The sequence below is a fragment of the Mytilinidion resinicola genome (genome assembly GCF_010093595.1).
Source record: "Mytilinidion resinicola strain CBS 304.34 unplaced genomic scaffold BDZ99scaffold_3, whole genome shotgun sequence".
NCBI classification, from domain to species: domain Eukaryota; kingdom Fungi; phylum Ascomycota; class Dothideomycetes; order Mytilinidiales; family Mytilinidiaceae; genus Mytilinidion; species Mytilinidion resinicola.
In genome coordinates, this window is record NW_022985439.1 from 1,067,751 (window position 1) to 1,094,947 (window position 27,197).

Genomic DNA, 27,197 nt, shown 5'->3' on the forward strand with positions numbered 1-27,197 from the left:
TCCCTTGGCGATGAATGTTTTGTTGTTGATCTGTTGCCTCTGGCAACCGCGTTTTGGCGACGCGACCAAGGGAGGTGATGCCGCCAACACCGTGATTCTCGAGATCCCCACAACCACACCTACAAACCCGGGGAACCGTATATGGGCACGCATCCATTCCGATGAATACACTCCGCTATACAGATGGCACGCCATGTCCGGCGCCGCCAAATCCATCCTTCCCGAATATCGATCGCTATTACCAGCACGCATACCAGCCCTCAGCATACGCGACGTCAACAACATCGTACCTCCAGGATGATACCACGAGCGCATTAGAATACACAACAGAACTCCAAAACAATTTTCGGAACGCGAAGCCCAGAAGGCGACCACGAGATGCGGCGCGAAAGGCCACTTTCAACCCGTCCATAGATATATTCGAGGACGTGGCACTAGAGGAGCAGCAACAACAAGCACCGGAAGTGGCCAGGAGGAGCAGGACTTCGCTTTTACCAAAAGAAGGAAACTCTGGAAGAAGTGCTATACTGGCGCAACCGGCGCAAAAGATTCCAATTGTTGCGCCACCTGTAAAGAAGGAACCACCGCCGAAGATCGTGAGACCAACCGCAAGACGACGGGTGTCGTCGATACTCGCGGATCGGGCTGGCGAAGAGGCAGAAAACACAGTACTTATGCAGAAGGAGGCCATCAGAGAGCGCAGGAAATCTGAGATTAAGAAGAACCCGCGCCGGAGGACCATATACGTTCCATCCGATGACACGACCATGATCACGATACATCCAGGAGCTCCGACGCACAAGTACAAAGAAGGCCGGGTGAAGTCTCCTGACTTTGGACTCGAGTTAGTGACGCTTTCAGAGGAGGAACCGGAAAACCTTGTCCCAGCCATGAAACAGGACAAGAAGACTTCACGACAATCTCTAGCAAGGCCTCCCAAACGAGGACCCTTGCAACACACCTCCCGCCCTCTACAAACCGTATCGTTTTCAGAGGATCTCGCGGGAAAGGGCGGCGGGAAGGAAAATGTGCCCCCTGGATCCTTTTCGATCGACGACCAAAAAACTGCTAAGAAAGAAAGTCAATTCAACTTCTCCAAAGCAGGATCTGGACATAGAGCGTCGAAGCCAGCAAGGGTGCGTTTTGCCTCCTCCCAAGCAGCTGAGCCTGTTCCAGTCTCCAGGGTCAAGGTGGACGGTAGTCGCAAACGAGTCAATTCGGAAATCGGCCACTCTGGATCCCCTGCCAAATCCCACAAGGTTCGCGCGGATGGGGTTTCTGCTCCCACTGCTGCCCGAAAGGCGACCTCGCGAAGGATCTCGAAAGCACTACCCCCGGCATCTTCGTCTCCGTTTCAGCCAAAGGATTCTCCGCCGTCTGCTTTACGCAGAAAGCGGCCAGAACGTCCACCCTCGAAACTCAGTGTCCCCATCGTTGCGCATGAAAGGAGAAAGCAACCAGAGAAATATCCAGTGTTGTCCGAGGATCTCTGCAGACCGGAGTTGTATGAAGATCAATGGCTGAACTACCAAGAGGTAGCCATCACGCAACTCCTGAATTCCTTCTTCGACTCAGCAAACAAAGGGGCCAGCCTTGACATGGACCCAGGTGACCTCCGGAAAGCTTTGATCAAGATATATCACGAGCCAGCGGTTCCGTTACTCCACAAACGCATCCAAGCGTCGCTACTCTATGGGGCGCTGAGTATCCCTAAAGACCTACTGGCTCAGACGTTACGGATCAAAGATGACGTAGGACTTCGCCGCAAATTCCTCAACTTATGGGTAGAAACATACGATCTTACTGCCCTGAGATGCGCAGCCGAAACTGTCATAGGCCGTAAAATTCCTGTCTCGTCCAGACTATCTGGAGGATCAACAAGCTCCGATTGTGGAGAGCGTCAGCTACGCGCTGAACGAAGAGCGATCGACGGATACCTTGATACGTTCTTGATCCGCAATGAGGATGCCGTGCGCGTCAAGGCTGGTGTCGGCACAATTGCCAGTATTGCTAGAGCTAGCGAGCATCACGGAGACGACTTTGGAACCCACGGCTGGTCCTGGAGAAGAACAGTTCTTCGAAGTTTGATGCTCATTATGCTTCTAGATAAGGCTAAGACTACAGACATCCTTCCTGGTTGTCTATTTCAAATCTCGTCACCACACAAGACCTCTGCTACGGTGCTGCAATCGTTTTCGACCATGCTGTTGCCATCTGTTGGCGATGTTACCCGTCCCCTCGGACATCTAAATTATCGCGTCGAGCACACTCAATATCCTCTACAAGAATACACATACCACGTCGAAAACCTAGCAACCGATCTGCGAGACGGTGTGCTCCTCACGAGGCTCGTAGAGTTACTTTTATATCCTCCCTCTACTCTCGCAAAGCAACGAGACGAAACAGTCACAATCACCATGCCGAGCGGCGAGTTGTTGACGAGTAATTTCGACCTAAATCTAAAAGAGACATGGATCCTATCCCAGCACCTCAAATTCCCAAGCCTCGCTCGAGCACAGAAGCTATACAATGCTCAGATTGCCCTAAGCGCCCTCGACGGTATTAGAGGTATCCCACACCGCGCAATCTCAGACGTGAGACCGGAAGACATCGTCGACGGCCATCGCGAGAAGACCCTCAGTCTACTCTGGGCTCTTGTCGGCAAATGGGGTCTCGGAGCTCTCGTCAATTGGAGCGATGTCGAGAAAGAGATCGCTACATTCCGACGCGCGTGGTATGAGCAACACCCGGACCCGGAATCCGACCTCTACTCCTCGGACGAGGATACGACATCACTGGAAGGTCTTGCCCATCACAAGTACCTCCTAAAGAGTTGGGCATACAGCATCGCGCGCCTGCACGGCCTCCGCGTCTCAAACTTGACCACATCCTTTGCAGACAGCAGAGTCCTCGAAGCGATTGTGGATGCCTACCTCCCCACAACTATCGTCACCAGCACATCAATGTCCAAATCGTCCAATCGCAACGCATCTCTAGCACCAAAGCTCAGAGCAGCCGGCTGTTCCACCGCTTTCGTCTCCCTCTTCGCTCCGTCCTCCAAATCCGCCACGCCCATTCCCTCGAAGGACTTCACGCTCCAAACTCTCACTTTCCTCGCCTCACGCCTTCCGCCACTCGCCCGCGCTCATCATGCTGCTGCTACTATCCAGCGCTGCTTCCGCCTCTTTTTGGTACGCCGGACTGTAGGCCGCCGTGTCACGTTAATGCGGTTGGCCGCAGAGTGCGCCAAGGTGGTTCGGACGAGAGAGAGGGTTGTGAATGCCGCGACGGTGCTACAGAGGGGTTGGAGGAAGGTGCTAGACGAACGAAAAGAGAGATTGCGGAAGGATATCACGGGTTTCCAGGCTCGTGCGCGCGGCTGGGCTGTGCGGAGAGCGCTGCGAGGTGCGCTTGCTGGCAAGCCAGGGTGGGGGAAGGTCAAGGAGAGGAGGGTGCGAGGGGGTTGGTAGGATGGGATGCTGTTATGAGAATTTGATTAATGGAGTGAGGGCTACTATGGTGCTTTTGATGTATTCGTTTCATCTGTCTCTCGTCTTTAGGGAGCGATTATATTCTTTCGCTGTTTGGATGGGTCTTCTGGAGACTAGCGACTACTAGGGTGTTTTGATGATTCACGAAACTTGTCTTGTTATTCTTCTGGGTACGATAGTCTAGAGAACTTGGGTTGCTGCGAGAGAGTTGAGTAGATGTAATTTTCGGTGTTCAAAGGACACGCTATTACCAACCCCCCCATGCTATCTGAAACGACTCCGGGAAATGCGAGAGCAGCTCGAAACTCCTGAAATGCTACAAGTATCGCCTTTTGATCTCCATCCCATTGACGCCGTTAACGCTTTTCAATCCCATAGCCCCTAAATCACTCAATCACAAGAGCCTCCTCCGTCACCCTCCTCGCGCCCTCGAAATCACCCGCCAGCGCCAGTATCGTCTGGATCGCAAACGCCGCCTCTACGCTAAAATCCTCTGCTCCAACGTCACTATGCTCGCCTCTCTCGTGCTCCTCTCTCACCTTCGGCCCTAGCTCGATACACTTCCGATAACACGGCATTGCAAGCTGATTCAAGCCTAGCAGATGCCAAACGCGTCCCATGTTGAATTCGGCTTCTTGAAGAAGCACGGCAACATCGTCCTTCGTCCTAAGCTCGTAGTAGCGGAACACGAATGCCATGCCCTGCTGGACCTGGAACTGGCGGTTCTCGCTCTGCCGCTTCATCGCATGCTGCACGTAGCACAGCCCGATGCAGAGGTTCAGTACGGGGTCATCTGGGCAGATGGTATAGGCGCGGAAGTAGTAGTTGAGTGCTGCCGTGTACGTCGCGCCATCGGCGAGGGTGTGGCCGAAGAGAGCGAAGAGGACCGGGTCGTGGCCCCGAACATGCTGCAACAGTCCTTCTCGCACGGCCTTGCCTAGATAATTAGCACGCGCGGTATCGTTGTACTTGAACCAGTCGCGCTGCTCGTCGGTCATCTGCTGATAGTCGGAAAGTTTGATGTGACGGAGGATTGACTTCTGGTTTACAGCGGTGCTGTAAAAGCTTCCTTCGCCTAGCAGGCGGTTGGCAAGGCTGTATATGCGGTAGATGTCGCTGGAGTAGGGAAAGTTCTTCATGAACCAACGGACGGCGTTGACGACTTCCTGAGAAGAGTCGCACTCAATAGCGCAAGCAAGCCAGCAGGTGTGGATGCGGTATAGCAGATCCTTTCTGTGCCAGAATATACAGGATCTGCTTGCGCCGCTGAGGGTTGCGAAGCAGGCCCCAGAGTCGCCAGCCTTTGCAAGGAGGAGGGAATACTGGATCAAAACGCCGCCCCAGTCCTCGAAAGTAATACCGTGGAAGTCGTTGCAAGAGTCATCAGCCCGAGGATCGATATCCTGCTCGCCATCATCGACTCTGTTTGAAAAGCATGCTAGCCGAGACAAAATGGCCTCTCTCCACTCGAGCCCTTTCTTCCTGAAGTATCCTCTGAAGGGCTCGTTTCTGTCACACGAAAACATCTCGAATCCCAAAAACTCCGTCACCATTTCCTCGCCGGCGTCGAGACACTTTTCTGCAGCTACGCGGTCGCCTTTCGTAGCATCTTCCCCCAACTCTCGTAGTAATGCAAAGTTAACCCTCATCTTACGATCAAGACCCTTTTGGTAATGGAACTCGTCAGGTCGCTGTCTTTCCGCATCCCGAATTCTCTTTCTTATTGATGTTAGGGGTGTCAGCAATTCTTCGTCCTCTGCCTCTCCATTGAACGCCATCAAGTAAGGCATATACGTTATAGGGCCTACGATACGCGGATGTTGCATCGATATTTTCTTGGGTTTGAGAGTCTCCAAGGGTTGAGCAGGCACCTCTGTCGCTCCACCATCCTCGTCCGTAAGCGCTTCGTCGACATCCATAACATCTTCGCCTTCACTAGTAATGGCATCTTCGCCAGGAACAGCATCAACCCCAATGACTGGCCGTGGAGCTAACGTTCTCAACATTAGTCTCTTCCCCTGGCGAACGGTTTTCTCAGCCTGGCTCTTTTTACTTGAGGTTGCGGCTTTCTTGGCTTCGGGAGCTTTACCAACAACACTTGAATACAGCCGTTTCTGGTATGGGCCTCTGCCCATAGGAGTTTTAGGCATCCAATCTGGCAAAACCGCTGCAATATGCTTGAACTGTAGGCGTTTGAGAAGGGAATGTCCGCCCATATTGTACGCTTGTCTTCCTCTTTGAATGGCTTCATACGCTTTACCACTTGCCTCGAGAAACTTTGCTAGCAGAGCCAACTCTTCCACCTTTTTGCAGTCGAATTTGATTAGGGTTTCCATATCTTCGGCTGCTTCATCAGAACGACCTAGTGCATTGTAAGATCGAATGAGGTTAATGTAACAAGGAACGGTCATCTCGTCCGGATTGGTCTTCAAAGTTTTGTAGAATCGAATCGCTTGTTCGAAATGCTCCTCCGCTTTTAAAGCTTCAGCTGCTTCGCGAAACAGATCTCCGTAATCCATGACTTTCGCGTCGGTGCCTTTCACGTCTGGCTCAAGTAGTTCTAGGTGACGCTATGTATAATTAGTACAAGAAACTGCATATTCACATTGAGGACATACCATAGCCTCTTCGTAATTGTCAAGGCCGCTCATCCGCAACCTATTAGTCCCCATTTTTACCCGTACTTCCATAGGCAGGCCAGCCCCGTAAGTGCCAAGCGGGTATTTTCCTAGTTCAAACCCTGCAACGTCGGTTCTTCTTAGCTCAAGTGCGATGTCCCATTCTCGATCATCGTCCAGCTCGTCCCAGAACACCTCGTCCTTTCTTCCAAGCAGCCACCTGGATAGCCTTTTGGCTTGTGCGACTGCTTTCTTGTGTTCCTTTTGCTTCTCGACAATTTCAAGATAATAATTGAGCAAGGACCAGTCAAAGCTACTGTTTGAGAATTCTTCGTTAGTGATGAAATGATTGATCGAGTTCTCGAAGCTCTTCGAGGCCGTGTCAAGATATCTTTGGCCCTTAGCATCCTTGGTACATATTCGCGCCATTTCCCTCAGGATATCTGTTTCATGAGGCTTAATCTCCAGCATGAGACGACAAAGGCTCACAGCTTTTGCAACGTTGCCAAGTTCGAGCTCGATCTTCAGTTTTTCGTGTCGGGCTTCATAATCTCTGGGATCTATGATCAAAATCTCCCTCAGGCAGCTGATTGCAACGCCAATTTTGGTATTCCGTGTATACATTGGATACTTCTTCTCGTCAAGATCCCAGACACGCTGGAGAACGTGGAACCAAAGGTGTTTATCCCGTTTAGTCGGAGCACCAACGATCAGAGCTTCTATGGAGCGTTGCTCATCTCCCATGTCTAAGTAGATCTCGGAAAGAAGGCTGTGTGTAGCGAAAATCTCCGGGTTGAGTTGTATAGCTGTCATAGCATATTCAGCGGCCGTTTTGAAGTCCCGGTTGATGTACGACTCGTTCGCCTTTATTTGAAGACGCTTGTATTGCTGCCCTGGATCCGCAGCCTTACGAGCACCACGTCTGACATTTCCACTGCGAGTCTCTCGAGCTGGTGGGCGACGGTCTAGGATCGATCGACCACGGGCTCTGCCTCTACCTCCACCACGGCCCCTACCTCTACCTCTAGCGCTGCCTTTCCCTCTCACACTGCCTCTCCATCTAGCATTGCCTCTTCCTCGTCCTCTGCGCGGGGATTCGGGAGCCAACAGTTCATCGCCGCTGTTCAGTTCTTCGGCATCTGATGCCGAGAAATCTGGATCGACTTCTGGATCATTGGCATCTCTAATGTCGTTTACGAATGCTTCTTCAACAGCTGGATCTTCCTCGCTTTCGGACTCGCTATCCTCATCGGAACGGTCGTACAAGATACCACTTTCAAAGGAGTTCACATAAGTTTGGTATCCCTGCAGGTTCGTCCGAACTGCGTCTGGTAGCACTGGATAAGACGCTTCTTCATCGTCGGATTCCTCAAAGTTAGTCGGGATGAACCCATCGTGGATCACAAGGCCTCCGGTTGCAAAATCTGCTTCGGTCTGGTAGCTAGCCGTCTGAGGGGCTGCTAGATTAGATGAAATGAACGGGTTATGGTCTGTATTGATTGCTGGGACTTGATGAGAGTATTCTGAGCCAGGTACTTGATGGCCGTACCCATTACCATTTTGATACGGACTCTGGAAAGGCTGCCCTGACGGCCCAAAAGGTCCGCCTGGGAGAAAAGGTGAGGCACTGTGATTGAACGGCGTCTGTGGTTGACCGGAGAAAGGCTGCTCCGTCGAATATGGGTCTAGATATTGTGCTGGTGGGAGCGGTTCCTCATCCGGGTTTCCATTCGGCCAGCTATAACGGCCGTAGCCTCGATCCATGACTGGAGTGCGATGTTTTATCCGCCTGGAGATCGCTTGGTCGGCTTCTTTCTTCGTCGGTAAGCGTGCATGGAGCCTAGCAGAGATGAACTTCGGGTAGAGATGTTTTTGCAGGTGGATGAAAGACGTCGATGGATCGGGAACCAATGGATCTTGGGTTTTAGATGACTAAGCGCATACGCTAGTCTATTATGTGTACCATTTCATTCATTCCTCCTTGATGGTCTTTTGAGTTGTTGATAATATGGAAGATAGCGCTGCATTGAGTTCTAGTGTCATGTTCCAGGATATTCAATCTGAAGAGACTGACAACGCCATTGCGATAGCGGCACATGGCTCGAGGGCTCCCAGATGGCCTTGCAAGCCTCATCACGACCTTGTATCTATTACTCTGAGAATCGCTATGCGTTTTCGACCACTATGGGAGATTTTTAAGTACAGTTCCGAGAGGTATAATCTAGATGAATTGTTGCCAAATCAGAGGCGCGCGGCAGAGTATATGACATAGATCAGGGGCTCCACTCGCAGTTCGGAAAATTCTATGCGCACTTAATTAAGTCATCAGGCTATTAGCCCTGTCCATCAAACGGTCAACGATGCCCCACGTGTCGATGAAGTCCTTAAAGTTAGGTTTTGCATTCAAGAACGAATTAACGATGGACTGTCTCTTATCTCAGGAGACGATAGTGTGCAGATGCTCCTTCCATATATTCTCCTCTCGTCACTTCTCTTCACTATCGCTCTCAGTTCTCGCCTTCAAACATAAGAATCTCGGTCTTTCCAAGTTGCCAGAACCGTCACAAACATGCGATTCCTCCGAAGCATCTTCCTAGCGTTCGTATCCTGTGTCTGGAGCAGAGTCATCTACGATGCACCACGCCTCCACACTCAAGGACGCCTCCTCCCGCCAATGGCACCAGAGAAAGAAGCACGAAGACCAACCTTGCAATTCCACAGTAGCGTGGGCATGGTAGGGCTCCACGTTACTGCATCTAACAGTCACGACGAGAAGTACGTGGAATTGCCCCTACGCCAACGTGTGGTTCCTGGTATGTTACCTTTTCGTGGAACATCCTATTAGTTTATGAAGCGGCTCTTTCCGCGTCGTCTCCTAAATTTTTTGCTTTCCGCAATGTCTAGATCTTGTGTAGCTTCTACAACTTGCCGCATGAGCCGCAATCCTGCTAGTCTTCTGATATCTTGTAGGATCCAACTCTTCTTTGCCAGTGCACGTCCAAAGCGCCCGTATCGCCGATCCATCGGACCCTCGCTCTCATACCACACGCATTCAGTCAGCAGTGTCATACTCCTTTACTAGCCGTCACCAAAGACAACGATTACGGGACATTGAACGAATCGCCTGCACGATACGCGCAGTTCTTTCTGAAGAAGAGAAAGGTATGCTCGCGCATCAAGGAACAGGCGAGGTCGACTGTACAGTGGCGTTCACGTTCCAGGACGGGACCGTTTCCTTCGAGCAGCCGGGTAATCGATGGTTTCTGGCGGGCAGGGAGGTCGAGAGTATGGAGTGTACATAGCGTACTGGCTTGAGCGAGATACATGGATCTGAAGGCGTTCCGGGGAAAGGGGTTTTGGGAACAGATACCATCTGGGGATGTTAGTTTCAGTCTACTATGGATCCCTTACAAGCAACAATGTCTGTTCTCAAATGTTTGACAAAATCGACTGCTCAAACTCCAGCTCAAACCCCAGCTCAAAACCTGTTTGAACACCATGATATTACAATCCACTTAGGAATGCATCGATCTCTATACTTTAGACCTGCGGTATTTGAGCCGCACCGAAAACGCCTCGCAATGCAATCGCTGTATCAACCCGGAAACCAGACATGAGCATCTTTATCCTCAGCTACCCGTTCTCTTCTCCCTCTTTCATAGTGACCATCTCGTACTCCCCGGCCCCATCCCTTCCTCTTCCTCTACCCCGTCCCCTCCCAAAGCCCGCTTCCTCATCCCGCGGACCCTCCACAGCTGCGCTCCCATTCGCACTCGTCCCCGCATTCCCCTGCCGGGGCCTAGTCGCTCCCCCTCCGCCCCCGAAATTGATAGGCCGCAGCTCACGCCACTGACATGCCCAAATACCAAGGAAATTCATAAGCGCAGCCGACGCCGCCTGTAGTGCCCACCAGAACCAGTTTCTCGGTAGGCCGTGCGAGTAGAAGGACGTGACGACGAGGTGGATAAAGTGGAGGGTGAGAGTGAAGTCTGGGACGAGTTTCGAGCGCGCGATGAGGAGGAGGATGAAGACGACGCTATCACCCTATGTCAGCGAATTTCAATAGAACGAATGCAGGAGGGCGCACCTTATTAGACTGTTCAGCATCCATACGAGCCCTAGTGTCCATCCAACGGTCGTATCTCCTCTCAAGCTCCGCCAGCTTAGCAATAGGTCCAGACGGACTTCCTTCCCGGCCACAAGCGCGGTAAACAGGATGAGGATAGCCGCGCTGACGTAGAATGCGGCCTGCAGTGCGACTATTTGGGTCAAGAGGCGTCCCGGAGCGAGGTCTGCGAGAGCGCCTGGACGGGGAGGACGCCGCCGGCGTGGCATCGCGTGTGATTAGGTCGCGATGATGGCGGTTGGTGGTTATCGAGGGCGCATGTAGACGTCGTTCCACCGGTAAAGGTAGTCTAGGTAACGGTCGGTAGTGGAAAATGCGTATCTATCGTGCGTTAAGATGGTGGTGATGTTCAATAGGCATCGGCTTGGAGATTTCGACTAAGGCCAGACATCATTATCCCGGCAAGCGGGGCATACAAGAAGTGGTACTCTTAGTTTGAACTAACCGCGGGGGTACGTGTATGCCACTGCTTGGGGTGCTTCAATGCAGTTTTCGAGGTTGAAACGTGATGGAGACTCTTCACTTGGGGCAATTGAAAGCTTGTCGAAGCCCTCAAAGCACTGGCAGACAGGCGTACACACAAGACGACTTTTTGAATGTGCCACTTTTTCCCGCCCAGCGTGTCCGGCATGCCGAGCTGAGCCAAGAGTCGGCCCGTGGAGCTCCGATCCGTTTCTTGAGTGCATCAATTCTCAAGCTCCATCTTTAGCTCCGAATCTTCAAGCCTGACAGCAACGCAGCAAGTAAGTTTGCTCGTCGCAAGTAGATGAACAGCGCCACCAATGCTAACAATCTCAGCAGAATCTCATTCCAGCCGCCATACCCGCACTGAACTACTCCCATTCCACTTTTCCATCCGCCACCTCTATCACAATCCAATACGAGATTTCGTCGCCATGGGCTGGATACCATCATTCGGCGGCAGCGAGCCGGATGCAAAAGCAGCAGACAAGCCCTACGAACCCCCAATGCGCTCAAAACGGGACAAATGCTACGCCGCCCGCGACGCCTTCTTCAATTGCCTCGAGCAAAACAACATCCTAGACGCAATCAAGGACGAGGACAAGTCGAAAGTGGCGTGTGGAGCACAAAACCAACGATTTGAGCAAAACTGTGCGACTGCGTGGGTGAGTGCTTCCCTTAGATGCGGTCATGGCAATCCAGCTTCACAATCTGGATTACAATCTACATGTCCAAAGGTGGCGCTCGCGAAGCTATCCGATTGGAGTGGATAGCCACCATAGATTGGATCGTTTGCCTGCCATTTTTTCTTTCGTCATGGATATCACACTGACGTACGCAAACAGGTTGAGTATTTCAAAAAGCGGCGAGTAGTCGAGTACCAGAAGGTGCAGACGATAAGGCGGATAGAGGCCGAAGGCGGCGAGGTCTATCCGCCAGGGCCTCTACCGCCAAAGTAATGATGCCGCAGGACCTAGATTGGGAATCGAATTTGGGCGACAAGGTGTACGGAAAATGTATTATGTGTGTGTATAGTAAAATTCAGGCTTCCGGACCCCACCTCTTCTCTTGATTAGTTTGGGATGTACACCATGTCGCCGGCAATGTATGGATCCGCCCGCTAGCGCCATCTTTAATGGCTTGTTTCATGAGCCTATTTTCGATCGACGGCCTGCAGGAGGGTATGTGGCATGGTAAGCTGAAGAGACTCGTGACCCATGGATATTGGAAATAGAATGCCGTTCGTTGATGATTGGCGAACAGTATTTGAGATTGCATGCGGTGAGGGCAGGCCTTACTTCGGGTGTAGTAGCCTCCACGCCAACACCATTAACACGCGCCCAAAATGGACGGTTGCAGATATGGGGTTGGTCTGGGGAAGGTCAGAAGCTGGCCGCTCCAGAGTGACTCGGCGAGGCCGCCTGGGCGCGGGCAAGAATTCGACCAACGAATCGACCGCAATCAACTGCCAAGGGAACGCCCGATCCTGCCCCGTAACTCCGTCCACTCCGTCTTTGGTTCCTGCGAATCCCAAGGGACAGGCCACGTCTCTTCACGACCCATCCAGCCGGATAAGCGAATGTGCATATTAAGCAGGGTCCAGCTTGGATCTACAACACCTTTCTACAATACGTCCGGTGAACATAGCGCTAAACTGAGTCGATCCTGGTATACCTATTTTCTGGGCTAGTACTTAACCAGCTTGAGGATTGATTGGCTAGAAAGGTGCTATTCCCCCCTAAAGGCGCCCGGGGTTGCTCCCATTTACGGTAAGTTTGTGGCTTAATATTAGAGAGGAACCACCGGACGCAGGAAGACGCTGTCGGCATGTGCATATCGAGCAAAAGCTCGGTAGTGACGAGCTTTTTTCTCGCACACCGGCGTCTTTCGATCTGCGGCTTTGCCAGGTGCCAGCATCCTACGGGCTGCCAGCAAGGTGATACCCACCCACGGCATTCACGAGCAAATTGAAGCCCAATCGTCAGAAAATCTCTTCAAAGAAAGAATAGCGTCCTAAATTTAGCGTCTCTCAGGTGTCTTTCGCCGAGACAGCCGCTGTCCCACGCCGCCTGCGCCGCGCTTGACCCCAAACAAATGCTCCTGGTGGACGGCCTAGCTTCAAGATAAAAAGAAAAGAAGAACATACATCGCCGTGACGCCCATGCGGTCCATTCGTCACCGCAAGTCTTTCCCAGGCCCCGGAACGCCGTAGGCCGCCGGCATCCAATCGTCTGGACCCCGCCAGTGATTGGGCAGCAGCCGCGCAGGGACCAACTCCAAAGTCCACGACAACTCACCCCACATGCTCCATCACCACGCCGCTGACGACACCGCACAGCAACTATGGGAGGCGGCGACGGCCTCCCACCCCGATCACTAGTCCGTGGGCCACTACCACTACCTAGAAGCTAGCGGTTGGGAACACCTTCTTAGGATCGAAGGCCTCGACGAAGGCCTCGTAGTCGTGCTCGCCGCCGCGCACGTACCCGGGCGGGTTCTTTTCGACAGCAAAGACGACGTTGGTGAAGACGCCTTGGAACTCGGGATCGTGGAAGAGCAGCGCCCTCCACATGCTTGCGACCTCCTCGACGGGATTGCGGAAGATGGACCCGACCCCAAACGCCCCGAGGCAGAGCTCGCGGTGGCTGCAGTAGGCCGCAATCCGGAGCACTGTACGCATCTTCTCTTTCATGAGTTCGCGCTCCTGGTCGAAGGAATAGTGCTTCCCGCTCTCATCGAGCTTCGGTCGCCGAACGGGCGCCACAGAAATCACGGGTAGGTCTTTGAACTCTTTCCAGATCGTATATGGCTCGGAAGCGTCGCGGAACACGACTGTCTGTCGGTGAGATAGGCCACAAGAGGTGCATGTTCAGGAACCTTACCAACATATTGCGAGTATATCCCTCCCTTCTGGGGGATGGGATAGTGCGTCGTCCCGTTGTTTGGGTTCCACGGCGTCACTAGGGCTTGCACCAGATTACTCCTTCGAGCAAAGCATTCCTCTGGCGCGATGAGGCCAGACTCCCAGTCACCACCTGCACGTTTCTCGTTTGCCATGTTGACTACAGGGATGCGTGCTGTAGACTGGGCCCTTGCCGGGTCTTTGAGGTTGGAGTTGTACCAATCGAGAGCGACGTCAACAGGATCGCCGTCGAAGACAGCAACCCGCAGCCTTTGGGCTGTTCTTTTCTCCGGGGCCACGTGGATTTGCGATGAGTCCCCGTAGAGTATTGAATGAGGAGGACATGTGGGCATATCTCTCTGAATATATGGTATGTACGTCTTTTTGGCTTCTGTCGCAATCTCCGAAGGCTTTGGTCTCATCGGGGGCATGGTGAGAGTCGACAAGGTGGACCAGATATGTCTGTAAACGATGCAACTGAAGGGAGAAAAGCTGTAAGCCTGAAACGAGGAGCGACTGGATACTGCGAGGATGATGTGCACTCGCTGGTTGGTGCGCGGAGTGACTTTATCCCTATATACTGGGATCGAGACGAGCCGGGACACGGACAACATCGATCATTCTTAGCCCAGATCGAGCCGGTCAGCGGCACGCGCCTAATGGGACGTGAGCCGAGCCGGAAGGGGCAGTTGTGAGCGGACGTGGAGAGGTGAATCCTGCGAGAGTGGTACACAATTAGGACTACGATGCGGGTACATGGCGCCATCGGTAGCGTCAAGGCGCGTACAAAAGCTGGATAGCCGTGACCAGGGCACATGAGTTGCGCCTGGCGAAAAAATAAACATTCAGCGAGGGCTGCAGCATCAAGATTGGGCAGGTCGCGCAAGAACGGCGTCGACAAGCCCCAGTCATACGTCGGGGGCGTCAGGTAAAAGCCGCGGCAGTAGTGTCTCATGCAACGCGCATCAGAATTGGGCTTGGGCAGCCGTGGCGGCCGCACGGGGGGTTTAGCAAGGCTCCAAGCATCTCATGGATCACAGCGATCGCCGCATCCCTGGGGAGATGAAGAGTTAGTCTGAGATCTGGAGTCGAGGGAGCGAGATCTTGCACTGCTAGCGCTCCCACATGCAGGGTGCCCAAGTGGGACAGAAGATAGCGCCATTCCATCCGCAGCGCGCCGCTCCAGAGCCACTGAGAGCTTCGCTCCGGCGGCCTGCTCGCCGACCTGAAGGGTACGTGTGCCCCCGGGGAAGCGCATCGCGCAGCAGCCGTAGTCCAATGTACTTCACCGCACCGCACCGCAGGCGGTGGAGGGCGGGGCGCGATGGCTAGCCGCCAATAGGGCTTTCTTGCAGAGCCAAGCTGGAGGTCCGCTGCGGGGTTATGACAGCGACTTTTCAGAGAGCGAAATCTCAGTGACCGGAGTGCGGCCGTGGAGGACAAGGCTGCTGGGACGTCAGAGATATCGCAATGAAGTGGGCCTTAGGTTTCGGGCCTAACGTCGGGGACACACGATACGGTTGTTGCATCCCGAGTCCTGCCGGCCGAGTTGCCAAGAGCGTTGGAACTAGGCACGGAACATCCTGCCCGACTTCGCCGAAGTCAGGTGTTTTCCAGTCGCTTTCGCGGCTCACCCGCAGCATCATGTTGCCAGGTCCTCAGAGCTGCACCCATCCGTCTCCCTTGCGGCCACCATCTCGCGCCCATACACGCCTCAATGCGCCGGCAGCTGCTGATTCCAGAGCGCGCCGTCCGTTCCCCGTTGCAGCTGACCAGGCCCCACGCCAAAAGACCGCTTCGACCACGGCACTCTTCGACGACATCCCTCCAGCCAAACATCGCAACAATCCTCGCGCAGTCTCCATCTGCGGGAGCAGAACCCTTGACCCGATCTGATGGCGTCGTAACGGTCAATGGCTTCATCCGCACGGTGCGGAAACAGAAACGGGTAGCGTTTGCTGCAATTGGGGATGGCTCGTCGCTGCAGTCGCTGCAGGCCGTCTTGAGTCCCGCACAGGCTGAAGGGTCAGTTTCTCAAGGCATCCAGCCCACTCGCCCTGGATGTAACAGCTGACGACTTTACGTGCTGTTAAGGTTATCTACCGGAAGTGCCGTCAGCATTACCGGGAAATGGAAAGAATCTCCTTCTGGGAAAGAGCAGTCGCACGAGATACACGCGGAGAACGTCAGGATCCTGGGAGATAATGATGCTACGGTATGTTGTAGCTATACCCCAGCATGTTCAGCTGACGCGCAGAGCTTGCTTCTGACCAGCACATGCAGACGTATCCACTACAGAAAAAGTACCACAGCACTGAGTTCCTACGAACCCTGCCTCATCTGCGGCCACGACTGCCCGTCAACTCGCTACTATTGCGGTTAAGGTCACATGTCATTTCTCGTTTGACCCACTTCTTCTCCGAGCAAGACTTCGTCCAGACCCATCCTCCAATAATAACGTCTTCCGACTGCGAAGGCGCTGGGGAGGTTTTCACCGTCTCTCTGGAACCGACAGCATCAAAGGACCACAAAGAAGGCGCTTCATCTTCACAAGACGAGCTTTTTTTCCAATCTCCAAAATATCTCACTGTTTCATCTCAACTCCATTTAGAAGCACTTGCGCAATCTATAGGGAAAGTATGGACCTTATCGCCCACTTTCCGTGCGGAGAAGAGCGACACCCCTCGTCATCTAAGTGAATTCTACATGCTTGAAGCGGAAGTCGCCTTTGTAGAAGATCTTGGACAGGTCATGGATCTGGTCGAGGACATGCTACGAGACATTGGCCGTGGACTGCAAACATCTCGCGTCGGGGAAGAGTTGCTTCAAGCACGCAAGCTTCAATCAAACGAGGATGCCGAAAAATCCGACGTGACACACGATGTTCTGGCTCGAAGATGGCAGGGCTTGGTCGATGGACCTTGGCCGCGCATCACCTTTGCAGACGCCATCAAGACGCTTCAGCGGGCTGTGGACGAGAGCAAGACCCATTTCGAGTTCGAGCCAAGCCACAAGTCGGGGCTGCAAGCCGAGCATGAAAAATTCCTCGCGGAAACCGTAGGACAAGGCGGGCCGGTGTTTGTAACAGATTACCCGCGCGATCTGAAACCGTTCTACATGGCACCGTCGACTGACAGCCTTAAGGCTACAATTCCAGAGGCGGCAAATGCAGGGTCCACGGTTGCCTGCTTTGACCTCTTGGCACCAGAACTCTGCGAACTGGCTGGCGGGTCGATGCGTGAATATCGCCTTTCCCAACTTTTGGAAAACATGGACGCCCGCGGACTTCGAAGAGCTTTGGGCAGTGATTCGAAAGACCCCACAGCAGAAGGCTCTCTACAATGGTACCTCGACCTCCGTAAGTACGGCAGCGTACCACACGGTGGGTTTGGTATCGGATTCGATCGACTCCTATGCTACCTGTCAGGTGTGTCCAACATCCGAGAGATTGTTGGATTTCCCAGATGGTACGGGCGGTGTGACTGCTAAGCTTCCGACGGTCTAGGGAGCTGTTTGTATCATATGTGTCAGGTGCGTAGTGTAACATAAGCGATGCATGTTGCTAGCCGTCGAATTTGAGAATGTTCTTATGTGTACACTATTCTCAAATTACCCGTCACCCACTGCTATCGGTTGTCTACGTGATCAAGGTTTCAGCGAGAGAGATCATGCTATAAAGGATACATATAAGCCTCCTTTATATCACTCGTCACCATAGCACCGTAGCGTCTCGCATCGCATCCTCGCAGGATTACCTTGGCAGTCTTCGACAGATGACCTGCAGGCGTCATAGAGTGTATCCTCCCATATGGCTTGCTCTGCTCGGATCGCAGCACATTATCGACAGATCAAGCTGACCTGCTTGGAAGGTTTTCTAGTTTCACTACGTACATATATTCCACCCTTTCTCTCGAAAATGGTTCTTCCAGGTGAACATCTCCGCCGCGGCGGACTTGCTTTTTCGGTTTCGCATATACATTTCAGATATTTAGGGAAGCAATAAAAACTGCATATTTACCAGATACCAGTCATCAAATAACTTTCTGATTTGGCATCGCTGCAATATTCGAACAAGTGGGGGCTCTGCGCATTTTTCGAGGGGTCTGCCTTTGTCTCGTCCGTGACGACGCAGGCCTGTGCTTCGCCGAGGAGCGACCCGGCCGCGATCTCTTAATCCGAGACCTTGAAAACAATTGCTGCACTGTGCTCTTCCCACCGCCACTGTGCTCCCCCGATCTACCCGCTGCGTCCCCTCCTACATCTCCTCATACTCGCTGTCGCACCTCCCATCTAAGCTTGCAGCACGATTCTGTGGGGCGAGGTGGATTTTATGGCCACCCATGAGCGGATAGGTGTGGAAGTTGAAGAACACGAGTACAGCTCCGCAGACACCCGCAACAGATGCTCAATGCTAACCTGAGGCTAGTTATGAATCTCTCCCGCCGAACTTCTCCCTCTCCGCCAACATGGTGGCTGGCGCGTTTGCTGGAATTGCCGTATGCCCCCCCGAACGAGACGCCTATTCCTCCCCGCGATATCCTAACACTGCGCAGGAGCACTCGGTGATGTACCCAATCGACTTGCTTAAGGTTCGTATCCATATCCAGCAGCTCCCGCTCTACTCCGATGTTAACGTCGTTTTCAGACGAGGATGCAGGTCGTCAATCCGTCGCCAACAGCCGTATATACTGGCATATCGAACGCCGTAGTCACAATATCGAGGGTGGAGGGGTTTCGGACACTGTGGAAGGGGCTATCGAGCGTGGTTTTAGGGGCTGGTTAGTAGTCGACGCAGCACTTCAGGCTTAGGACAAAGTTGACGATACTTGGCAGGGCCGGCGCATGCTGTATATTTTGCATCGTACGAGGCGGTCAAGCATGCGATGGGCGGCAACGAGGGACGCCACGAAGAGCACCACCCTCTAGCAGCTGGTATGAATTGGCACCTTCAGTCCGGAAAAAAGCGGTCTTGGACTAACATCCCCCAGCTGTGAGCGGCGCGGCCGCTACGATTGCAAGCGATGCGTTGATGAATCCATTCGATGGTAAGCTTCACGATATCCACGGTTCATTGCATGCGCTCATTATTGCAGTCATCAAACAGCGAATGCAGCTACACGGTTCGGTCTACAGATCATTCGGACAGTGTGCGAGGTCGGTCTTCCGAAAGGAGGGCTTCACCGCCTTCTACGTCTCGTATCCCACGACACTGTGCATGACAGTACCATTCACCGCGCTCCAATTCACGGCTTACGAGTCGATTTCAAAATCTATTAATCCGACAGGACGGTATGATCCATATACGCATTGTACGGCAGGTGGTCTCGCGGGAGGGCTCGCAGCGGGCCTCACTACGCCGCTAGACGTCATCAAGACACTTTTGCAAACGAGGGGAAATGCAACGGAGCCCGAGCTACGGAATGTCTCTGGACTGTGGCAGGCGGCAGCCATTATCAAAAGGCGGGAGGGCTACCGGGGCTTCTTCCGCGGGCTCAAGCCCAGGATCATCACCACGATGCCGAGCACAGCAATCTGCTGGTGAGTGCGAATTGCTTCTTTGGGAGGAGAAGGATGCTAACTTGGCGCGCAGGTCGGCCTACGAAATGGCCAAAGCATTCTTCATTGCGCGCAACGAAACACAACGATAACCATTGTCGGCGAGACTCGTTGGCAACTAATCCGTAGTTACATGGAACATGATCCGTTGGATGTTCGAGGAGTCCGGTCGCGCAACATGCTTGCCTACAAGCACGTATCACCGTCCTCGGGCAATGACATTTCAAGTGAGAACGTGGAGGTTTTCTGGATCATCTCGGCGTCGACACAGAAAACACGGCGTTATCCCTTTGCATGCGTGGCGATTCCAACATCGCCGCAACTTAACATTGTATATGGTAGAGGTCCCTAGATCGTTTCGGTCCACGACCAGGCGTCCGCGAGTTGGGCTTTGGGAATATCTTGGGCAAGTAGCATGTATCATAGTAGGCCGCAAATAAGCTTATGGAGCGCGCACTCGAAGCGCCGTGTCGCAGTCGGTCGCGCCCGCCTCGTTGTTGTTTCTCCAGGTGTGTAATCGATAAAACTGGTGAAACAGGCAGAGCCTCACAGCCAGCCGCCCCTCCAATGGTCGCCACGCAAGGGAACTGCTGTTGTCCAGGGCCTGCGGCGTGCATCCCGTGCTTGAAACAGCCAGGACGCGCCCGCAATATCAATTTCCAGTGCTGCAGCTTCTCCGCTGGGCAATGGTGTTGAGGCCGCACAAGCAACACGAGACTCAGCGCGAACGGCCCAGCGACGTCACCAGAGGAGAGCCGCTGCACGAAGTCCTCACCACCAGCGGGCTAGCCTCCCCAGCCACAGCACCAACGACGCCTGCTGACTGCTGCTGAGCGCACCTGCGACGCGGTCCACTTCCCACGACCCCAAAGACCTCGACTGCAGGCCTGCATCCAGCTTGGGTGCGCCAACCAACTTCCCCAATGATGCGCAGCAACCCCTCCTCCGCGATGCAGAAGACGTACGACGAGTGCTTCTTGACCTGTTCCACTGCCGTCTACTTCGAGAGCCAGGTACGCCATGTCTTCTGCCCCTTGCCTGTCGCCCACTACTGCTGCCGTTCTAGCTAACCGTGGGTGAATCGCAGAACAACGAAGCCGAAGCCTTGCGGTCCTGGCGCGACGCCCTCGATCAGATCTACTACCACAACGCCTACCGCGTCCCTGCCACCTACCGCCCACGGTCCGAGACCGAGAAAGCCCTCCAGGACTCGTTACACTCCCTGGAGCTGCAATGCAAGGAGCGCGTTGACCTGCTGGAAGCCCTGAAGCGAAGCCGTGAAGAAGCAAAGAGGGCTGAGGACGACCCTAGTGCCAGTAGTTCCCTACCTTCTGCCCCTGCAAACCCGTTCAGCGATACCCTACGAGCTCCAGGAGCTCCAGAGAGCGAGAGGAGTGGCTGGCTTGGGGGAGGAACGATCCCCGTTGTTGGGTACACAGACCTTTCACGCCCGCCTCTACCTCAACGGCCGTCGATTCAGCCACGAAAAAGCTCTGGAACGGAACAGTCTCGGTCCAAGGCTATACCACCGGGCTTGAGGGGCCCTTCTCCTGCTAGGCTGTCACCAGCTCCCGCCATGACGAAGAAGGCTGCAAGGACACCAAGTCCCGAGAAGAAGGGCGGCATGCTGAGGACCCTGAGACCAGGCAAGAAGGACGGAGAGAGAGCACAATCCTCCTCGAAAATGCCTTCTTCCATGAGGAGCAAGCCCCCAGCTGCTGCAAAGGCAGCTACCCAAGCTTGGGGGTCTAACTCGAGATTGAGTGCTGGGCAACTCTATTCTCAACGAGAGCCTAGCAAGGAGTCGATATCTGCAGCAAATGACTCTTCAAACCGTTCATCTTTCGAAAGACGGTCTTCTCGAGATGACACAGACCGTTCCACATCCAGAACAACCAGCAACAACACCGAGCCTGGTCCTAGTCCCTTCTATTTCAAGTACAACGAGCCTCCCAGCATTGCAGAAGCTTCGGCACATACCAGAGCCCAACACACACCCCTCCCCGTATCAATGCCCCAAGAGCCCCAAAGATCACCACGGTCACGCCGAGACGCACCTCCCACACCTCCACCACACAAGTACCATGCCAAATCTTCTCAAAACCAACCCAATGAGGCCAGAACCCCGCAACGGCAAGGTGCTAATATGCTGTCGTATAGGAACGAGTATCCGAAAGCAGAAGGAAAGTCTCGAAAACTTGCAAACACAGCAGCTTCGCGAGTACGGACTGGCCGAGGGCCTAATGGTTCGCCAGTGATGCTGGAGGATGAATTTAGTATCGGGCCCTCGAAAGCAGCGCCGCACCGCAAAGGAATTCATTCTCGATCTGCTCGGTCTCCTCTTGATACAGACTCAGAGAGTGGAGACGATGCTATGAATAGCGGTATTGAAGACCTCTCCCTGAGGCCAAATCGTCAAAGAAGGTCGCGGGCAGACACCATTCGCGCAGATCTCCCTCCGACGCCAACTTCTCAGGAGTCCGAAGATGAAAAAGAGAGCCGCGTTGAGTCTGACCAGTGGAAAGAGAAAGTAGACCACCTCATGAAAAATCTACCAAAAGGCGTCGATGAAGCTGCAGCAAAGCAGATTTTCAACGAGATCGTGATACAGGGTGATGAAGTTCACTGGGACGATGTGGCCGGACTAGACATTGCAAAATCAGCGCTTAAGGAAACCGTTGTCTATCCTTTCCTCCGGCCCGATCTATTCATGGGTCTACGCGAACCAGCAAGAGGCATGCTTCTTTTCGGCCCACCAGGAACTGGAAAAACGATGCTGGCACGCGCTGTAGCGACTGAGTCTAAATCCACCTTCTTTGCCATTTCCGCAAGCAGCTTGACAAGCAAATTCCTTGGTGAGTCGGAAAAGCTCGTCCGCGCCCTTTTCCAGCTTGCCAAAGCTCTCGCCCCTTCGATCATCTTCGTCGACGAAATCGACTCTCTACTCTCGTCGCGCTCTGGCGGAGAGCATGAAGCGACACGCCGAATCAAGACGGAGTTCCTGATACAGTGGTCGGATCTCGCGAAAGCGGCGGCCGGACGAGAGCAGAGCGAACGGGATAGAGAGAGGGGCGATGCGAGTCGCGTGCTAGTCCTCGCTGCCACTAATCTGCCGTGGGCTATCGACGAGGCCGCGAGGAGGCGATTTGTGAGGCGGCAGTATATTCCCCTGCCAGAAGATCACGTTAGAAAGACGCAATTGAGTACGCTATTAAGTCATCAGAAGCATGAGCTCACGGATCGGGACCTGGACGCTCTGATCGAGCTAACAGATGGTATGTATTCTCTTTCTTTCTCCCAAACGAGCTCTGTAGCGGACGGATACTCCAGTCATTTGAGAGGCTAACCATCCCGATAGGCTTCTCCGGTTCCGATATCACCGCCCTCGCCAAAGACGCCGCCATGGGCCCGCTCCGCAGCTTAGGCGAGAAGCTACTCCATATGACCATGGACGAGATCCGCCCGATCCAGTTCGAAGACTTCGTTGCGAGTTTGTCGACGATTCGGCCTAGCGTGAGTAAGGAAGGCCTCAAGCAGTTCGACGAATGGGCGAGGGAGTTTGGAGAGAGGGGAGGTTGATTGGGCGTAAAGGATGCCCTTGACCGTAGGATTGTTAAGCGCATTATATGATCGTAAGGAGTAAGGAAATTCGCCTGGGATGGGTTACGGGATGGTAAGCGGCTGCATTGGTATGCGTATTATGTATAGAGATATCAAGGATGATGTCCATACCTGAGGGTCTCATGGGTGCTAACGAAAGACTATGAGTCCTCGTGCTAGATCTGCACATATGAAAAGTAGTATCGTATCTGGATTCTTACTTTATCACTACCAGCCACAAAGCACGTATACTTATGAAAAGATCAAGCAACTCTTCCGCCTGGGAGGTCCCAAGGCCCCCAAGCCGCGATAGCGGCAACCTTTGATGAATCGTTGGGGTGAAGCAGGGTGAGGTAGCTAGTGAATGATGACCTGAAAAGTCCTTGAATGCTTAGACGCTTGCCGTGTGATACCTCTATATACCTAGAGACCTGTCATCCTATGGAAGGCAATGGCTTGGACTAGTTCGGATGTTCGAAAGTAGTCCCGGCTTCGGAGTCGCCATCGCACACCACAGGATCTCGACAGCAGTCTCGTGATTTCTGGCTTCGCCAGCATATACAAGCTAGAACTACGACTCTTCATGTTCTTTCAACATGGAAGCAGGAGCCCTTCCTTGGGTGTTCAAAACAGACGTGCGCAGCGTGTGATGAGCAAAATCCTTCGTGGAGTCTTCCTATGGTCTTAGGTTGGCCAGCAAAATATGGAAGACATGTCATTGATGGAGGGAGAGACTGTGTCAAAGGAAGGCAAGGCAATTGGTCATGGTTTCAGTAGATCTTGGGCGCTCGTACTCATGTGATAGTGATGCTGTGTATCTTCAATCCGTAGGCATACTGTCCTCCCGCTAGCGGAGGTGATGGTGAACGGAGGAGTGGCAGGAGGAATGGTAGCAGGGCATTATGTAAGTGATGATAGCCACCATTGCATACATCTTCTGCCTTCTCTGTCCCATGATTCTTCACATTCCCTCCTGTTGATGCTCTTCCGCCACCCGCCGCGCATGTTCAAGTTCGAAGATCGCTTTTGCAAGCACCACATCTCTACATGAGCGACGACTACGCACCTATTTCGATGGTCCTGAGAACACCAATAGTCATATAGTTCCTCAAAGTGGCCACGCGCAATTCCCGTGACTTATCCCCTATCGTCCCTTTTTCCACGGATCTTGGCGCCATATTGGTTCGCGGAGTGGGGAGACAGTGACCTATTAGCATCCTTACCGACATGCTACGATTCTAAAACGCATTCAGGTGGTACATTGGACCCATACCTCTTGATTGATTGTGTTCTTGGGGTTTGTATAACTTGCAGTGTGTTATGGCTTATTTATCAGTGTTTGTACGTCAGTTCTTGAATCGTAAAAAGATCCGTAGAACATGATCATTGAGAACACGTCCAATCAATACAAAATCGAGCGTATGGGCAGAGAGGAGCTAAAAAAGGTTAATTATAAAGTTCCATTACGATTAGATGGCATGGTGTCGAGATATCTAATCCTAAAGTCATATTTCAAGGGAGATCAGGGTGCTGGACCGTGCGCGGGTTGGAGCGTGGATGATTTGGCGTTGTTTGAAAACCACGCCGGCACGACAGATGCTATAAGTATAAAAAGTATAGATCAGGTAGAAAGCATACTAAAAAGAGTTGTAGAGTTGCGCGGGAGAAGATCCGGACGTTTTGTGGCAAACCTATATAATTTCCAGCACTGATCTCACAGATCGGCTACTCCTTTTGAAAACACTGCCGGAACAAAAAGTAGGAAAAATACGAATCATAGCTAGAGCATGTCTTGAGCATTATTAATACAAGCTCCTCAAGTGTCATAAGTCGAGAGTCCTTTTTGGTGCTATGGTTTTCAAACAAAATTCAACACGCTGCTCTCTCGAAATGCCAAGACTTTGACCACCCTTCTGTTGGAAGGTCATCTTCTCGGTAGGTTACCATGCTGCTCCTATAAGTTGACACAATGCTATTGGTGCATCTTGATAAGCATACTATAAGATTAATAGACCTTAGGAACGTGCTTGAAGCTCAAATCGCATCGATGAACGAGATAGTATGGACTAGGAGTGCCCCCCTCACAATCACTGATTCCAAGTCACCAACAAGACATCACCAACAACCCAAGAGAAACAAGACACGATGCAACACACTCATATGCTTTTGCTAACCATCACAGGCCTGCCCCCGACCGCAAACCTTAACCCCAGATCTCCTCGTCCTAGTCTCCCTCCACCACTAGTAGTCAACTAATAGTACAATATCCGCCCGCTGCTCATCTAAGCTCGCAAACCAAGCTTCAAAGCCTGCAAGTGTACCAAAAAAAAGGCACAGTAAACACATATGATACGGACGCAGGAAGCCAGAATTAGGCGTTTATGCTAAAACGGCATGCCAAAAGCTAGTGAAACAAGATTTAAGGGTGGATAGGTTTAACCGAGTAGCATGAGGCGCGGGTCCTCAATGTACTTCTTGACCTGAACGAGGAAAGTGACGGCTTCCCTGCCATCGAGCAGACGATGGTCGTACGTTAGGGCGAGGTACATCATCTGTGAGGTATTAGTGATCCGGCGATGGCTTAACGTAGGAAAGTTGTTGGAGGTCTTACGGGTCTGATCTCGACTTTGCCGTTGATGGCAACGGGCTTGTCCTTTGTAGCATGGAGACCGAGAACGGCTATAACCTGTTAGGCAAAATCCGCCATTAGAGGAGGGGAATGTTACTGACCAGTCTGGGGGAGATTGATAATGGGTGTTCCCATCAACGAGCCGAAGACGCCACCGTTGCTGATGGTGAAGGTTCCACCAGCCATATCCTCGATAGTGAGCTTGTTGTCGCGAGCCTTTGCGCCAAGTTCCGCAATGGACTTCTCAATGCCAATAACATCCAGCGACTCTGCGTTCCTCACAACAGGAGTGACCAAGCCCTTTGGCGTTGCAACAGCAACACTGATATCAACGTAGTCCCTGTAGACGATGGTGTCTCCACCATTAGGACCCTCAATGGACGCGTTGACGGCCGGGATGTCCTTCATGGCCAAGACACAAGCACGGGAGAACAAGCCCATGAAGCCAATCTTGACACCGCTCTTCTTCAATAGCTCATCCTTATAGAGCTTGCGGAACTCCATCAGGGATGACATGTCGACCTCATTGAAGGTGGTGAGGGATGCGGCGGTGTTCTGGGACTGCTTTAGGCGCTCGGCAATACGGAGACGCATGCGGTTCATCTTGACCTGATCTGATGTTAGACCTGATAAATTCTCTCGTAACGACTTGTAATGCCACTCACGCGTCGCTCTTCCCGGTTACCAGCTCCCTCAACCTTCTTTGGCTGCTCCTCTTTAGGCTCTGACTTCTTTTGAGGAGGTGGTTGCGGTTTCGACTCCTGCTTTGGAGGTTCTGATTTCGACTCCTGCTTCGGTGGCGCCGGCTTCTCCTCCTTGGGGGCCTGCTCCTCTTGTCCGCCTTCGGGTTGCGAGGAAGTTTCCTGCTCCTCTGGTGCAGCCTCTTTCGGCTCGTCCTTGGCCTCCTTCTTTCCACCGCTGGGCTCGCCGCCAGCCTCAAGTCTCACCAGTTCTTGTCCCACGGTGACAGTGTCCTCCTCCTTCGCCAGGAACTCCTTGATGGTGCCGGCCTCGGGTGCGTTAACAGATACATCGATCTATACCAGACTATTAGCCTCCTTTCAATCTCGAGACGGGTGCCCGGAAAGCGTACCTTGTCCGTCTCGATTGTGGCGATTTCCTCGTCCTGTTCCACAAAGTCTCCAACCTCTGTAATAGCGTTTAGACATCCGTTCGGTAGAAAGACTGCGAGCGCAAGAAAGCGGCTTGTCGATCAATGCTTACGTTTTGAGAACTGCTTCAATGTGCCTTCAGTGATGGATTCCGCCATCTGAGGCACCTTGACGATGGTATCGGCTGTGACGCAAGTCAGTCCGGTTTTTCCGGATCCTAAGCAATGAACTGACCATAGGTACGGTGCTGCGTGAGGCTTAGACGAGAGATTTGCGGTGTCGATGTCGTTTTCCTGCGCAGCGTAAGTATGACGCTCCTGGACGAATATGCCAATTCAGCAACAACGTACCTTGGTCGCGAGCTGAGAAGCGCGGACGAGTTCACCTTGGAGAGAGCAGAGTAGTTCCGGGCGGCGGCGGAAGGACTCGAGCGTCGGGCTGTCACTGTGAGGGTCGAGGCGCGAAGCAGCGGATGAGAACGAATAGGAGAGCTTGCTGCCAGGCGGCGGAGACATTGCTGGCTGGACATGATGGAGGAGACTAGGGAAGAATAACACCACGACAACAGAGAGAGGGCGAAATGGGGCGATTGAGGAGCGAGGAATTGAGCGTGGTGAGAGATTTATGGTTCAATGCTGCGAGGATTCAAGGTTCATCTGCAACAGGACTCGGATGAATCTCGGCTTGGATGGCCCGGCAAG

General features: G+C 53.0%; 9 protein-coding genes across 9 annotated transcripts; 5 read left to right on the top strand and 4 right to left on the bottom strand.

The window, feature by feature from the left end:
- Positions 1 to 10: 10 nt before the first annotated feature.
- BDZ99DRAFT_549084 (calmodulin-binding protein-like protein Sha1) lies at positions 11 to 3,673 on the top strand (the record flags this gene model as incomplete). The annotated part of the gene is made up of 2 exons (XM_033726946.1): positions 11 to 137; positions 184 to 3,673. 2 exons carry the CDS (start codon positions 11 to 13, stop codon positions 3,468 to 3,470), a joined length of 3,414 nt encoding a protein of 1,137 aa, XP_033581837.1. The 3' UTR covers positions 3,471 to 3,673.
- BDZ99DRAFT_549090 (TPR-like protein) lies at positions 3,674 to 8,191 on the bottom strand (the record flags this gene model as incomplete). Its single annotated transcript, XM_033726947.1, has 4 exons — positions 3,674 to 6,061; positions 6,110 to 8,041; positions 8,073 to 8,130; positions 8,184 to 8,191. 4 exons carry the CDS (start codon positions 8,189 to 8,191, stop codon positions 3,878 to 3,880), a joined length of 4,182 nt encoding a protein of 1,393 aa, XP_033581838.1. The 3' UTR covers positions 3,674 to 3,877.
- Positions 8,192 to 8,489: 298 nt separating this feature from the next.
- BDZ99DRAFT_186225 (uncharacterized protein) lies at positions 8,490 to 9,577 on the top strand. Its single transcript, XM_033713102.1, has 2 exons — positions 8,490 to 8,922; positions 9,080 to 9,577. Exons 1-2 carry the CDS (start codon positions 8,679 to 8,681, stop codon positions 9,409 to 9,411), a joined length of 576 nt encoding a protein of 191 aa, XP_033581839.1. The 5' UTR covers positions 8,490 to 8,678; the 3' UTR covers positions 9,412 to 9,577.
- On the bottom strand, positions 9,578 to 10,444 carry BDZ99DRAFT_549092 (uncharacterized protein; the record flags this gene model as incomplete). Its single annotated transcript, XM_033726948.1, has 2 exons — positions 9,578 to 10,145; positions 10,197 to 10,444. The coding sequence occupies 2 exons, from the start codon at positions 10,442 to 10,444 to the stop codon at positions 9,743 to 9,745; spliced, it is 651 nt and encodes a 216-aa protein (XP_033581840.1). The 3' UTR covers positions 9,578 to 9,742.
- Positions 10,445 to 10,946: 502 nt separating this feature from the next.
- On the top strand, positions 10,947 to 12,076 carry BDZ99DRAFT_458846 (uncharacterized protein). Its single transcript, XM_033719012.1, has 3 exons — positions 10,947 to 10,978; positions 11,037 to 11,362; positions 11,543 to 12,076. The coding sequence occupies exons 2-3, from the start codon at positions 11,132 to 11,134 to the stop codon at positions 11,654 to 11,656; spliced, it is 345 nt and encodes a 114-aa protein (XP_033581841.1). The 5' UTR covers positions 10,947 to 10,978; positions 11,037 to 11,131; the 3' UTR covers positions 11,657 to 12,076.
- A 1,022-nt stretch (positions 12,077 to 13,098) lies between these two features.
- On the bottom strand, positions 13,099 to 14,030 carry BDZ99DRAFT_515643 (uncharacterized protein; the record flags this gene model as incomplete). Its single annotated transcript, XM_033724991.1, has 2 exons — positions 13,099 to 13,529; positions 13,580 to 14,030. The coding sequence occupies 2 exons, from the start codon at positions 14,028 to 14,030 to the stop codon at positions 13,099 to 13,101; spliced, it is 882 nt and encodes a 293-aa protein (XP_033581842.1).
- Positions 14,031 to 15,316: 1,286 nt separating this feature from the next.
- Positions 15,317 to 19,247, top strand: BDZ99DRAFT_485423 (asparaginyl-tRNA synthetase; the record flags this gene model as incomplete). The annotated part of the gene is made up of 11 exons (XM_033722710.1): positions 15,317 to 15,349; positions 15,458 to 15,624; positions 15,694 to 15,814; positions 15,883 to 16,943; positions 18,026 to 18,095; positions 18,153 to 18,188; positions 18,245 to 18,377; positions 18,433 to 18,531; positions 18,588 to 18,644; positions 18,693 to 19,137; positions 19,190 to 19,247. The coding sequence occupies 11 exons, from the start codon at positions 15,317 to 15,319 to the stop codon at positions 19,245 to 19,247; spliced, it is 2,280 nt and encodes a 759-aa protein (XP_033581843.1).
- A 715-nt stretch (positions 19,248 to 19,962) lies between these two features.
- On the top strand, positions 19,963 to 23,135 carry BDZ99DRAFT_494766 (AAA-domain-containing protein). The gene is made up of 3 exons (XM_033723333.1): positions 19,963 to 20,168; positions 20,243 to 22,430; positions 22,514 to 23,135. Exons 1-3 carry the CDS (start codon positions 20,079 to 20,081, stop codon positions 22,732 to 22,734), a joined length of 2,499 nt encoding a protein of 832 aa, XP_033581844.1. The 5' UTR covers positions 19,963 to 20,078; the 3' UTR covers positions 22,735 to 23,135.
- Positions 23,136 to 24,739: 1,604 nt separating this feature from the next.
- Positions 24,740 to 27,118, bottom strand: BDZ99DRAFT_458852 (dihydrolipoamide succinyltransferase). The gene is made up of 8 exons (XM_033719013.1): positions 26,847 to 27,118; positions 26,731 to 26,789; positions 26,609 to 26,680; positions 26,478 to 26,533; positions 26,050 to 26,421; positions 25,486 to 25,993; positions 25,367 to 25,434; positions 24,740 to 25,307 (listed from the first exon to the last, which is right to left on the bottom strand). Exons 1-8 carry the CDS (start codon positions 27,023 to 27,025, stop codon positions 25,191 to 25,193), a joined length of 1,431 nt encoding a protein of 476 aa, XP_033581845.1. The 5' UTR covers positions 27,026 to 27,118; the 3' UTR covers positions 24,740 to 25,190.
- Between the last annotated feature and the right edge of the window lie 79 nt (positions 27,119 to 27,197).